At 38.7% G+C, this 15,342-nt stretch overlaps 1 protein-coding gene across 3 annotated transcripts in view; it reads right to left on the reverse strand.

Moving 5' to 3' along the window:
• CNGA1 (cyclic nucleotide gated channel subunit alpha 1) overlaps nt 1-15,290 on the reverse strand; it is a 52,420-nt gene extending 37,130 nt beyond the window's left edge. The window contains exons 1-2 of one of the 3 annotated variants that reach the window (XM_061164697.1): nt 15,191-15,226; nt 14,010-14,064 (exon numbers count right to left, since the gene is read on the reverse strand). In XM_061164697.1, the coding sequence (XP_061020680.1) occupies nt 14,010-14,064 (55 nt within the window). In that variant the 5' untranslated portion in view covers nt 15,191-15,226. Of the gene's footprint in view, nt 1-3,593; nt 3,729-14,009; nt 14,065-15,190 lie in introns of those variants that run through there. The other 2 variants (XM_061164698.1, XM_061164699.1) reach the window with 2 other exon arrangements.
• Nucleotides 15,291-15,342: the final 52 nt, after the last annotated feature.

Raw genomic sequence — 15,342 nt, forward strand, 5'->3', positions numbered from 1 at the left:
GCTTAGGATGCCTGGGTGCTTGTGGCTTCCCCTCAGCACTCATGTAATGTGGAAGACTTCTCGTGAGTGCCCTGACCCATCATTGTATTATGATCCAATTATCAGGGTCTGTCCCACCGGACTTGAGATTAGGTACCTGTGAGCTCTGATTATTATGTTTCCAGAAACTTACATAATGCCTGGCTCATGAAAACCTTTCAAAAAAATCTTTGCTTTACTTTTGATATTTATTTTATTGCACAAACACTACTCTCAAAATTTAAACATCTACCTTCTATCATCATTTTAATGATCATATTTAAATACTATAACAGTACAATGTGTAAATTTCTTAGTCCTAATTGCCTTTAGAACAATTTTATCATTTCCCAAGAAAACAATGTGCTTTGAAAAGAGATTTCATTACATTTACAGATTAATTTTGAGAGAATCAACATACTTAATATATTAAAATTTTTAATTACCTGACAAGGGACGTCTCTTCATTTATTGATAGCTTTTAAAGTCTACTATATATGTTTTAAGTCGTTATAGTTTTCATTAAACAAGCTATGCATATTTCTAGTTAAATGTATTCTATGTATTTAAATTTGTATTTATAAATAAGATTTTTTAAACATATTGTCTCACTAGTTACTACTAATTTATAGGAGAGCTGTCAATTTATATATTTATTTTGCAGCCTATCATCTTATTGAACTTCAGATTTAATAGTTTTAAGTTGATCCATTTGCATGTTCTAGGTAGGCAATACCCACAATTAACAATAATTTTATCTCTTCAAAATGTATATCTTGTTTATTTTTCTCATTTCATTATGTCGAGTAGAAGTTATAGAACACTGTTAAATAATAGATAATATATCCTGCTTCTGTTTCAGTCTCTAGAATTTCTCCTATTTTTCTCACTGGTTCTAGATAAATTTTCTTTATTGTGTTAAGGAAGTTTTCTTTTATTAGTAATTTCCTATTTTTTCAAGAATATACGTTAAACTTCACTAGTTACCTTTCATCAGCTAAAGCTAAGTTGATTTGTAACTGGGAACATTTGTAACATTTGAGAACTATCATGTGTAATTATAAGCACTTGCTTCACACTCTAGAGTATCTATATTACCACAATTCAAAATCTTGGCATAATGGTCATCTGCTGATGAGAAGGCACATGCTGTTTTCCCTTTGAGGGGATGTAGGAAAGTGCCGGCTGTCTGGTTAGTGCCATAGCCAAAACTTAAGATATGGCAGCCTGATTCCCATGCACTCGTATGTCAGGTGACGGCCTCTGGCACGGTGCGGATTTGTCCCGCCGACCTACTGATGGGGACACAGCGGGAAACAAAGCAAAGTTTCTATCTAAGACCATCACTGGCACGTAGTCGGCACCAAGTACGTCTTTACTGAATGACAAATAAAAATATCTAGGGTACTGTAGCTTTTTTGGAGGTAGTTTTGGACCCCTTTTTAAAATCATGTCCATAAGTATTAGTCAATGTAACTTTTACTCTTCAATTTAAATTTAGGCATTTGTTTATGTAGAAGATAATCTATTTTATCCAGACTTTTAAGTTTTTAGCACTATTAATTTCATAGCTTAAAAAATTACCTCCATGAAAAAGAGAAAGCTCTATAATAGTGTCTTGTTATTATCTTCAAAGAGTTATTTGATATTTCTCCCCCTTCCCACCCCCCCCTTTTTTTTTTCATTTCTAAGGGGTAGGGTCCTTAATTTAAATTTATTAATTTTTAACTTTATTTGACTGTGACCAGAGAATGTATACTTTTTTTTTTGCCTAATTGAGATTATTTTTGTGATCAATATGTGCCAATATTCCAAGAGTAGAGGAAAGAGGGTATATTCTCTATGCAGCGGTCCCCAACCTTTTTGGCACCAGGGACCAATTTCGTGGAAGACAATTTTCCCAAGGACCAGGGTTGAGGGGGATGGTTTGGTAAGGATTCAAGGGCATTACATTTACTGTACACTTTATTTCTATTGTTATTACATCTGCTTCACCCCAGGTCATCAAGCATTAGATCCTGGAGGTTGGGGACCCCTGCGCTATGGGATACAAAGTATAACCAATAATTATTAGGTCTTTTATTTGCAGTTAACATCATGATGCTTTACCACCTCCATCCCCATTATCTTTTTTCCGCCTGCTTCATCTAACAAAACTATAAGTGAGTAACATTTATAGAAAGAAGAGTAAGTGAAAGAATGAATATAGTGGAACAAATTGACTGAGGGATATATAAACAGAAAAGGTCAAGGAGTGAAAAGCTAGTTTATAAGATATGTCTTTAACAGTAGGACCATTTTAAAAGCTCAGTTTAATAAAGTCTAACTTTCTGATACAGAATGAAAGCACAAATATTTAAAATCCTGTAATCTTGGCACAATAAACATGATAAAGAGTAGTTTTAAGTTTATAAAATTAAAGTGAAAAAAGTGAAAGTGTCAGTCACTCAGTGGTTCCTCACTCTTGGTGACCCTGTGGACTGAACCCCTCCAGGCTTCTCTGTTCATGGAATTCTCTAAGCAAGAATACTAGAGTGGGTAGCCATTCCCTTCTACAGGGCATCTTCCTGACTCAGGGATCAAACCCAAGTCTCTTGCCTTGCAGGCAGGCAGATTCTTTAGATTCTTTACCTTCTGAGCCACCAGGGAGGCCAGGAAAATAAAACTATCAAATAATTGCTAAGTTTTTAAAAGTCTAATTAAACTATACATGCCTGTCATGGAGAAATAAAAGAAAGCAGGATAATTTAAATTCTGGCTCCATCACATAATGGTAATATGTTACCTTGAGAGAGTCATTAAACCTCTTTAGACCATTTACCTCTAAAGGAGGTGTGCAGGTTGTTATAATAATGCTTATAAAGTAACTAACATTTAAAAAGTTCTTAAACATCTCCAATGAGTTGGAGCTCATATTTTCAGGAAGTTTTATTAAAATTTATATGAATTTGACAGTGTTCCACCTTCAAATATCTTAAAAAGAAAGAAAATCTAGTATATGATACTTCCTTTGAGGAAAGGCACATCTGAACAAAGGTATTGTTTTGACTTCTAAAAATGAACTTGAAGGTAAACAACAAGGACCTACTGTATATAGCACAGGGGATTCTACTCAATATCTTTTAATAATCCAAATGGAACAGAATCTGAAAAAGAATATATATATGTAACATATGTATACACATACATTCATATATAAAACCAAATTCATTGTGTTGTACACTAGAAACTAAGACAATACTGTAAATCAACTATACTTACATTTGTAAAAAATGAACTTGAAACTTGCAAAAAGGTAGTATATACTATGCTGTGATATTCAGATTAGCAGGACCATATTGCCAGACTTTATTTAGTGTTATTTTTAATTAAAATTGTATCTTTAACTAAATTGTATTTAGTAAAATATTCATTTATCTGTCAAAACTACAGAGAAATCAATAAAAATAAAACCATCAGTTGTAGCTAGAAAGTATATACCATGGAAAACAAAGCAAATGCTGATGCATTAATAAATCGAGACAGAGGTATAAACATATGTGAAAATATAATTTTAATTACCACTGAGTTCTTACCTTTGGTTGCTTAAGCACTATATCTATGTCTTCTAGAAACAGAAGTCAGTGGTATATCCAAAACAAACAGGGAAATAGTGTAAATCTGGACATTGTCAAAATCCGGGTCCTAATTTTTAAAAGAAATAAATACACTGATCTTTTTCCTTTCTTTAAATATGCACGAACAGCTAGTTTTCCTAGTCATTCCCAAGGAAAGAAACAGTTCTGTGGCATTGACAAAGGAGGATTTTCATGAGCCAGTATTGGATTTGCGGATTTATATACAGATGAAAATAACAGCAAAGCACCATTATCCTTTGCTAGAGCCCAAGCTTATTAATATGTGACAGATTTAGGAACAAAAGGGGTTTTCTCATACTATACCTCTTAACAAATTTGCAGTTAAACTTAACCCAAGGTAATATTGGCTAATGAATTTTATTAAAGTTCTATTTTCAACTCACCCAGCATTACAATCTGGGTAGAATTATAGGCTTTTTATAAATTATGACTAGAATTTTAAATAGAGTGCCATCATAATAAAACTATTAAAATATAAATAAGGTGTACTTATTTATTAATTGACCCATTTAATGTGTGTTTTGTGGAAGAGCTGTATGTCTGAAACATATCTAGTCAGAAGTAAAATTGGATGAGTTTTAGCGTCCCTGAAAGAATAAGGCATACTTTAGGTGTGGCAATAAGATATACCAGTTAGTGTCCAAATATTATTCTAATGACCAAACAGTAAATTTTCCTCAGAGTTTTTAATGCAATATTTGATAGTTTACATACTCACTAAGGGCTTTTCTGGTGGCTCAGCTATTAAAGAATCTGTCTTCAGTGCAGGAGACCGTGGTTCAATTCCTGGGTTGGGAGGATCCCCTGGAGAAGGGAATGGTATCCATTCCAGTATTCTGGCCCGGAGAATTCCATGGACTATATAGTCCAGGGGATCACAAAGAGCTGGACATGACTGAGCAACTTTCACTTCACTTCACATACTCACAAAACTTTTTTTCTGATTTATTACTGTAGACTTCCTTAATATGCTTAGTTAGATATCTCTTCTTGGAAGTAAGGATTTTTCAGAAAATTATACTTGTCTAATAAAAAAGAACCTCTTGTTCTTAAATTTAATGTTCACTTTACTTCCGTCTCTCTTACACAGTCACCTTTAGGTTGGGGTGGTGTCTGTGACGCCATGCTGAGTTTACACGTAGAGGTTTTGGAGTCACAGGCCTGGCTTGAATCTCAGCTCCAAGTTCACCAGCTCTGAGACTAGAGCATGGTAGTGAACCCTCTGGGCCTCAGTTTCAGTTTCCATGGAATGGACATGATAATACCCTGCAGATCTGAGGATGAAAATGAGATATAGTAACATGAAGAGATTATTACACTTCCTAAAATAGGGAAACATCTTTCTGCTTTATTGACTATGCCAAAGCCTTTGACTGTGTGGATCACAATAAACTGTGGAAAATTCTGAAAGAGATGGGAATACCAGACCACTTTACCTGCCTCTTGAGAAACCTATATGCAGGTCAGGAAGCAACAGTTAGAACTGGATATGGAACAACAGACTGGTTCCAAATGGGAAAAGGAGTACGTCAAGGCTGTATATTGTCACCCTGCTTATTTAACTTCTATGCAGAGTACATCATGAGAAACGCTGGGCTGGATGAAGCACAAGCTGGAATCAAGATTGCTGGGAGAAATACCAACAACCTCAGATATACAGATGACACCACCCTTTATGGCAGAATGTGAAGAAGAACTAAAGAGCCTCTTGATGAAAGTGAAAGAGAAGAGTGAAAAAGTTGGCTTAAAACTCAACATCCAGAAAACTAAGATCATGGCATCCGGTCCCATCACTTCATGGCAAATAGGTGGGGAAACAGTGGCAACAGTGGCTGACTTTATTTTTTTGAGCTCCAAAATCACTGCAGATGGTGACTGCAGGCATGAAATTAAAAGATGCTTACTCCTTGGAAGGAAAGTTATGACCAACCTAGATAGCATATTGAAAAGCAGAGACATTACTTTGTCAACAAAGGTCCGTCTAGTCAAGGGTGTGGTTTTTCCAGTGGTCATGTATGGATGTTAGTTAGACTATAAAGAAAGCTAAGCACCGAAGAATTGATGCTTTTGAACTGTGGTGTTGGAGAAGACTCCTGAGAGTCCCTTGGACTGCAGGGAGATCCAACCAGTCCATCCTAAAGGAGATCAGTCCTGGGTGTTCACTGATGCTGAAGCTGAAACTCCAATACCTTGGCCACCTGATGCAAAGAGCTAACTCATTTGAAAAGACCCTGATGCTGGGAAAGATTGAGGGCAGGAGGAGAAGGGGACGACAGAGGATGAGATGGTTGGATGGCATCGCCGACTCAATGGACATGGGTTTGGGTGAACTCAGGGAGTTGGTGATGGACAGGGAGGCCTGGCGTGCTGTGGTTCATGGGGTCACAAACAGTTGGACACGACTGAGTGACTGAACTGAACTGAAAGCATGGTAAACACTTGATAAGTGACTATTAAAATTTTTTTAAAGATAAATAGCAGAGTTAAACTTTATAATAGTCTACTATGACAAATGTGTATGCTTTCTTTTAAAAGTTTAAAACACATTTTCTTAAAAATTTCCTGGTGGTCCAGTGGTTAGGACTCCACACTTACAGTGCCAGGAGCCCAGATTCTATCCCTGGTCAGGGCACTAAGATCTTACAAGTCACATGGCATGGCCAAAAAGAAGTTAAAAAAAAAAAAAAAAAGTACATTTGCTGACTCAGGAAATATCTTACGGTTATTTAGAGCAATCTTTTTCTAATCTTACCTCATACACCAAGTGAAAGTCATATCCAATGCTTTGTGACCCCATGGACTATACAGTCCATGGAATACCGTCTCCAGGCCAGAATACTGGAGTGGATAGTCTTTTCCTTCTCCAGAGGATCTTCCAAACCCAGGGATTGAACCCAGGTCTCCCACATTGCAGGCAGATTCTTTACCAGCTGAGCCACAAGAGAAGCCCCAAAATACTGGAATGGGTAGCCTATCTCTTCTCCAGTGGATCTTCCTGACCCAGGAATCAAGCTGAGGTCTCCTGCATTGCAGGCAGATTCTTTACCAATGAGCTGTGACGGAAGCCCAAAGATGTAACTAAAACAAATATACCTAAAAATAAAACAAGATGACAAGATTAGGAACTTGCCCCCTCATAATGCCATTCATTTTCCCCTGGATTGCCTGTTAACTGAAATACTCTTAGAATGATTCAATGAATTAAATAAGTTTGAGCAATAATTCTGATACCTTTCTTCCTCCTGCCAACTCAACCCCTGGTTGACATAAAACTTCACAGAACTTGCCATTATACAATAGCTATTCCCCAATGAATCACACACACACACCATTAGAATCTCTCCTTTATTTTATCTTCCCTTACTAGCTTACACTGCCTTTGTGCACCTTTCCTATTCCAAAACTATAATTAAGGATGAAGTGACTATTTTTGATTCTTGGGATGACACTTGCTAGTTGTGCAGTCTTGAGAAAATGACTTAATCTTTCTGAGTCTCAATTTCCTTATCTGTAAAATGGAAATATAATACCTCCCTCAGTAGGTTTTTGTGAGAAAAAATGGAGCAAGATTACAGCATATGACACGCTCATGGTATATATAAGAGAACACTTAATAACGTGCTCTCTCTCCTTTCACTTTCCTCTAAACTGGAGCTTTGCAGCACATTCCCTAGGCCTTACCTGTATTCAACATGTTGCGATTGGACTTTTGACAGCCAAGTACGTGTGGCTATTAAATAACTAACAGGTAAAGATACAGAGCTATTTTTTTATACCCTGTTTCTAAACAATTTGTTACATAATTCTAGCAGTGTGTGACCAAATAAAATAATTCTCTTCAGTTTTTTAAAATGAAAATCTATGTTTTCTGTGTGTACAGTACTTAACAATGTGAAATAATAGTCCTTCATAAAGGCACAGAATTCATCCAACATGTAATTCCCGAGCACCACACCATGCTGGGTGCTGCTCTAAGATGTGGGAGCCCTTTCCTTAGAGACTGTCCACAAGAGGGAAACAGGCAAAGCAAGAGGTGCTTACAAAAGAGTGTGACAGAGGGCTAAGGAAGCACACAAAAGAAGCCCTAAGATTTGGAGAGGGAGAGAGTTGGTCAAGAAAACTTCTGGGGGAAAATTATCTCTGCTGAAATTGAAGGTAAGTAGGAATGTTATATTTATATATACAATACACATACTAGGATATTTTTCTGATTTACCCAAATTTAAAAGGGTAAAAGTATGTTTCATCTTGTTTCATTTTGTTTTCCCCTCCAAAGGACAGTTAACTTGACCTGGCCTACCAATGGATTTCTCTTCCTGGGGCCTGCAGTAACCTTGACTGATGGAGAGAACATAGCCACACTGGATTATCTGTTTAGTAAGCTACTTTTAGTCTGGTTCCCAGCCTTGCTTCGTCAGCTCCCTCTAAATCTTTATAATCCTATTTAAACTGCCTCTAACTGTAGATGCTCATTTGTGTGACATTGATTCTGTTGTATTTTCATTTCAAAAATTGTGTGATTTAAAGGATTCTGGCACTTGGCCCTAAATTATTAAATATTTGATAGTATGTCTTCCGGCACACCAAGACCTGTAGTCAGAATGGTCAATGATGTCTTCTCAGCACTTATAACCATAATAATTAAATCTTGTGTAAAGTAAAAGTCACTCAGTAGTGTTTGACTCTTTGTGACCCCATGGACTATACACTCCATGGAATTCTCCTGGCCAGAATGCTGGAGTGGGTAGCCTTTCCCTTCTCTAGGGGATCTTCCCTACCCAGGGATCGAACACAGGTCTCCTGCATTGCAGGCAGATTCTTTACCAGCTGAGCTACGTTGTTTAATGTCTGTCTTCCCTATAAAAATTGTAAACTCCACAAGGGATGGTGTCTGTGTTATTCATGACTGTATCTTTAGTGTCTAGCTCAATACCATGCATAATCATTCATTTAACAGATATTCAGTGCCAGGATCCCTTCTAAGCACTAAGACGTTTAATAGTAAACAAAACTAAGTTCCTGCCCTCATGGAGGATACATTCTAGTGGGGTAGGACAGCACAAGACAATAAACTAAGCAGTAAACACAGAAGTCAGACAGTGATCAATAATATGATAAAATAAGGCAGGGGGGAGAGAAAATGATGTGGGGATAAGGCAGGACAGTTTTAGATGGGGTATTCAGGGAAGACCTCACCTAGCTGACACCTCAATATAGGCACAAAGCTAGTCATGCCTAGTTCTGGGGGGGCAGATCCTGCCTAGCAAGAAAATATGTGCAAAGCTCAAAAACAGGACTGCCTTAGAGTATTTAAAGAACATCAAAGAGATCAGGTGGCTAAGTTAGAGGAAACAAAGGCTGGAGGGGAAGGAGTTAAGGTCTTAGAGGACAGATCATGTGAAGAACAGTTAGGAGGCTATGACAGCAATTTAGTGAGAGATGGCAGTGGTTCAGACCAGGATGGCAGATGTGGAGATGATGAAAAAGGCATGTATTTTTAAGACAGAGACAATAAGATTTGCTGATTGACTACATGGAGGCAGGGGTGGGGTGGTGTGAGTGAAAGAATGAAGTCAAGGTGGACTTTAGATTTTGACACATGAAACTAAAGAAGAGATTGTAATTTAATGAGATAGGAAGGCACCAAGAAGAACAGGATGGGGATAGAGGGAGATGGGGGATCTGTTTGGAAAATAAGGAGTTAGTGCATATCAGTGCCTCAGTAATATTCATTGAAATAGATGAATGAAAAATTTATGTATTTTCCCATACCTGTATTTACCTTATTATTCAGGATTCCAGCAAGAGAAAGTAGAGCCTGTACAGCTTTGAGAGCAGCAATACTGATAAGGAGATAAACAGTAGGAGTGCCTTCCACTGCCCTTTGAACCCAAAAGTTCTTAAATCCCATTAGCATAATTTGGGAGTCCAGGACCCCATGATACTATAACATGATGTGGTATATACATGAAAACGTGTTCTTCTCTGACATGATCCATGATTTTCATTAATTTACCACTTCCAAATAGCTAGTATGTATCAATAATATAATACATATTTATTAAATATCTTTTCAATCTTCTCCATTCAATAAATCAGAGTCCAAAATACATAAAATGTGCAAGATTGACAAAATGCTAGTGCCCTTATTCAGTTAAGAAAAAATGGGAAGTGTTACATGCCAGGCACTGGGATAGGGAGTGTGCATACCACTCCCTATGAGAGGCAATCTGGCTTAACAGTCAGGATGTCAGATACACTTTGGTTCAAAATCCAGTTCTTCTTCTTGCTAACTGTGTTACCGAGAGCAAGTTATAAAACTTCTCTATTTCATATCATATAATATCACTTATATGTGGAATCTGAAAAAGTGACACAAATGAATTTATATACATATTACTATATATAAAATAGCTAAGCAGTAAAGACCTACTGTATAGCATGGAGAACTATAATATAATAACCTATAATAGAAAAGAATGTGAAAAGGAATGTGTGTATAACTGAATCATTCTGCTGTACACTTCAGTCAGTTCAGTTCAGTCGCTCAGTCGTGTCTGACTCTTTGCGACCCCATGGAATGCAGCACGCCAGGCTTCCTTGTCCATCACCAACTCTCAGAGCCTACTCAAACTCATGTCCATTGAGTCGGTGATGACATCCAACCATCTCATCCTCTGTATCCCCTTCTCCTCCTGTCATCAATCTTTCCCAGTATCAGGGTCTTTTCAAATGAATCAATTCTTCACATCAGGTGGTCAAAATATTGGAGTTTCAGCTTCAGCATCAGTCCTTCCAATGAATATTCAGGACTGATTTCCTTTAGGATGGACTGGTTGGATCTCCTTGTAGTCCAAGGGACTCTCAAGAGTCTTCTCCAACATCACAGTTCAAAAGCATCAATTCTTCAGTGCTCAGCTTTCTTTATAGTCCACCTCTCACATCCATACATGACTACTGGAAAAACCGTATCTTTGACTAGATGGACCTTTGTTGGCAAAGTAATGTCTCTGTTTTTTAATATGCTGTCTAGGTTGGTCACACCTTTTCTTCCAAGGAGCAAGCGTCTTTTAATTTCATGGCTGCAGTCACCATCTGCAGTGACTTTGGAGGCCCCCAAAATAAAGTCTGTCACTGTTTACCCATCTATTTGCCATGAAGTGATGGGGCCAGATGCCATGATCTTAGTTTTCTGAATGTTGAGTTTTAAGCCAGCTTTTTCACTCTCCTCTTTCACTTTCATCAAGAGGCTCTTTAGTTCTTCTTCACTTTCTGCCATAAGTGTGGTGTCATCTGACATACTGTAAATTAACTATACTTCAATTTTTTAAAATATTTTCTAAGTCTTCTCTATTTCTTAGTTAAAAGATATATCTAACATAGTAAGTAAACTTTCTTCCACAAATGAGGTGTTCAGTATATGGCTGTGTGTGCAGGCTCAGTCACTCAGTCCTGTCTAATTCTTTGTGACCCCATGGACTGTAGCCTGCCAGGCTCCTCTGTCCATGGGATTTTCCAGGCAAGAACACTGGAGTGGGTTGTCATTTCCTACTCCAGAGAATCTTCCCAACCCAAGGATCGAACCTGAATCTCCTGAGTCTCCTACACTGGCAGGTGGATGCTTTACCACTGAGTCACTGGCAAGCCCTCAATACGTGGTGAGATTTCTGCTAATGAGCAAACTAACTCCTTAATTATAATTTAGCTTTTCAGGTAGATTTTTTTACAGGAAAAGAACATACTAATTACAGATCATAATCATCCAACCTGTAAAACCAGATCTACTGAATTAATAAAACAGGATTTTACAGCCTACAGAATCACAGCCCTACCTGTAAGAAGTGTACATACCTAAGTTCAGTTCAGTTCAGTCTCTCAGTCGTGTCCGACTCTTTGCGACCCCATGAATTGCAGCACGCCAGGCCTCCCTGTCCATCACCAACTCCCGCAGTTTACTCAAACTCATGTCCATCAAGTTGGTGATGCCATCCAGCCATCTCATCCTCTATCGTCCCCTTCTCCTCCTGCCCCCAATCCCTCCCGGCATCAGGGTCTTTTCCAATGAGTTAGCTCGCATGAGGTGGCCAAAGTATTCGAGTTTCAGCTTCAGCATCAGTCCTTCCAATTGACACCCAGGAATGATCGCCTTTAGGATGGACTGGTTGCATCACCTTGCAGTCCAGGGGACTTTCAAGAGTCTTCTCCAATACCACACTTCAAAAGCATCAATTCTTCGGTGCTCAGCTTTCTTCACAGTCCAACTCTCATATACATACATGACCACTGGAAAAACCACAGCCTTGACTAGATGGACCTCTGTTGGCAAAGTAATATCTCTGCTTTTTAATATGCTATCTAGGTTGGCCATAACTTTCCTTCCAAGGAGTAAGCGTCTTTTAATTTCATGACTGCAATCATCATCTGCAGTGATTTTGGAGCCACCAAAAATAAAGTCTGACACTGTTTCCCCATCTATTTGCCATGAAGTGATGGGACCAGATGCCATGATCTTAGTTTTCTGAATGTTGAGCTTTAAGCCAACTTTTTCACTCTCCTCTTTCATTTTCATCAAGAGGCTTTTTAGTTGTTCTTCCCTTTCCACCATAAGGTGGTGTCATCTTCATATCTGAGGTTGTTGGTATTTCTCCCAGCAATCTTGATTCCAGCTTGTGCTTCATCCAGCCCAGCGTTTCTCATGATGTACTCTGCATAGAAGTTAAATAAGCAGGGTGACAATATACAGCCTTGACGTACTCCTTCTCCTATTTGGAACCAGTCTGTTGTTCCATATACAGATCTAACTGTTGCTTCCTGACCTGCATACAGGTTTCTCAAGAGGCAGGTCAAGTGGTCTGGTTATTCCCATCTCTTTCAGAATTTTCCACAGTTTATTGTGATCCACATAGTCAAAGACTTTGGCATATACCTGGTTACCATTGTGCTATTGTAACTGAAATTACACAACTCTTCATAAACTATCATGGAATTTAAAGGAAAACATTTATTATTACTGAATTTAACTGATCTTAAAAAACTGATAGAATTTTGATTAATTCTTATATATCTAAAAGAAGCTGAGTAATAAAATTTTAGCACCTGATGTTAACAGTTGCTTAGAAAACCAAACAGACTTTGGAGTCAAACTAATGTAACTTGCACACTGGCTCTGCCAATTAGCAAGTATTTGTTTTTATCAGTATAGTTGATAGTTGAAGGGATCCTTTTTATCAATTAATGGTAATTAGAGATATTCTACACAAAACTCTTCCCACAGATCTAGCATACATTAGAACCTCAATTATGACAACTATGAAGATATTATTTACTGAAAGGTCTTGGAGTTCCCTATTAATTAATAATTACTGCTAGAGTATAAAATTTCTGGTTGTGTGTGGGGGGTGTGTGTGTGTGTGTGTGTGTGTGTTCTGTTGTGTCCTACTCTTTGTGGCCCCATGGAGTGTATCCCACCAGGCTCCTCTGTCCACAGAATTTCCCAAGCAAGAATGTTAGAGTGGGGTGCCATTTCCTACTCGAGGGGATCTTCCCCACCCTGGGATAAAAGCCATGTCTCTTGCATCTCCTGCATTGTCAGGCAGATTCTTTACCACGAGGGCCACCTGGGAAGCCCACAGAATTTCTAGTTAAGCAACATAATTAAATGTAGAAGGGCTCCAAAGGATTCAGAACAGGGAAGGAACCCGTCATGGAGGAGACAGGGTTGTGTGTTACTGACATCAGTGCACTTGGGTCAGCGTGGACTATTTTATCAGCTTCTATGTGGAGAGACTCTGTACTGTTTGCTTGTCAGTACAAGCCATAAAATGATGCTTAGTTTCAGAAATAAGCCATGAATTTTAAATAGCATGCTCAGGGGCTTCCCTGATAGTCCAGGGGTTAAGTATCTGCCTTCCAGTGCAGGGGACTCATGTTCAGTCCTTGGTCGGGGAACTAAGAGCCCACATGCCTTGGAACAGCTCAGCCTGTGCACCACAACTGCTGAACGCAAATGCCTCAGCTACTGAAGCCTGCATGCCTAGAGCCCATGCTCTGCAACAAGAGAAGCCACCACAATGAGTAGCCCCGACTCTCCACAACTAGAGGAAGACCCCTGCATCAATGAAGATCCAGTGCAGCCAAAGATAAATAAATAAATAATTAAAAATTTTAATTTATTTTAAAAAGCAGAAAAAGGTGATCTATAATCAGGAGGAAAACCACTCAATAGTTACAGATCTAGATTTATATATCATCTCAAAGATACATTTTTAATTTTTTAAAAAAATATCCAATTAGCAAATGGGTTAACAGCACAGACTCTGAGGCCCCAGTTAGCATCCCAGTTCCACCACTTACTAGCTATATGTTCACAAGCCAGTTTTTGAGTCTCTATGTGCCTCCCTTTTGTCATCTGTAAAGTGAGGATTAAGAATAGTTTCTATTATGATAATTTACAAAACAAATATTCATAAAAATCTCAGAATATTTGTCCATATAAATGCTACATATGTGTCAGTTAACTAAGTAAGTAATAAATAAATAGTACTTTAGATCCCTATTGACTATCATCAACAAACTTTGATAAGGTAGAATTTTCAACTCTAAGGTATAAACAAAACTTTTAAATAGAAATCTACGCTTTACAGTAATCGAAGTTTGGCATAAATCTCCCTTCCTTCCAACTTTCACCTCCCTATGCTATTCCTTCTCCACCAAACCAATCACATGTGAAAATGTGTACCTTGTATTGTTTTGTTCGCTGATCTTAACTCTTCACTTAGCCTAAGAACAAGAAAAGCAAGATTGAGCCTCTGCTACGCAACTCCTAGGTAACAAAGTTAATAGCACTGTTCATGATTACCTACAGCAAAGGCAAGATAGGCAGACAAGAGTATTTCCTTCCCTGCCAAAGCCCCAGAATACAGAGGCACCTCATTCCTGTGGTGAGAGTTTTACCAGGAATTATACCCATATCGTGCTGCATAAAGACCTGCTACCAAGCCTTCCAATGAATAGCTGGTTAAATTATTTAATCTCATTCTTTTCCTCTGAACTCTCTTCTGTAAATTAGGGGTTAACAGACTATGTTGTGGGATATAACGAGTTAATACACATAAAGTGCCTACATATGCATGGTGAAGTAAGACTATCATAAACGTTAGGAATTAGTCGTTTCAGTTTGAGCATTGCCTTTTTTTTAGGGTTTAGGGCAATAACTCTACATGACTTAGGAAAGGGAGAGATGGAAGGTGGGAGTTTGAAGCCTAGGGACTTAGGGAAAAGCTGATAATGGTACAAAACAACAAACTCTCTTCTCAAGCCCCCAGAATAAACTTTACTTGGTAATCAGAGCAGAATCCCAGGGGCCACAACTTCCCTGCAAAGCCGCGAACACCCAAAGCAGAGCCCTCAGAATCCCCTGGCAGAAGGCATTTCAACCAGGGAGGAGCCTGAAGGGGGCCTTAGCACAGACTTTTACATCACAAAATTCCCCGGGAGTTGACCTGGCGATTTCCACGCTCCGAGAGACGCTTTACCCCGTGAAGTGTGCCTGTGCTTCTGCTCTGCTTGGGTCCAGCAGCGGTCCCCAGGGGCCGTCGGCGAAACCACCACCCGTACCTGCGCGGGCGGACCGCAGCCTCCGCCCGCTCTGTGGGAATCGGCACCCAACCCCGCGGCTCGGGGGCGA

Source organism: Dama dama, chromosome 17 (genome assembly GCF_033118175.1).
Source record: "Dama dama isolate Ldn47 chromosome 17, ASM3311817v1, whole genome shotgun sequence".
Taxonomy (NCBI): Eukaryota; Metazoa; Chordata; class Mammalia; order Artiodactyla; family Cervidae; genus Dama; species Dama dama.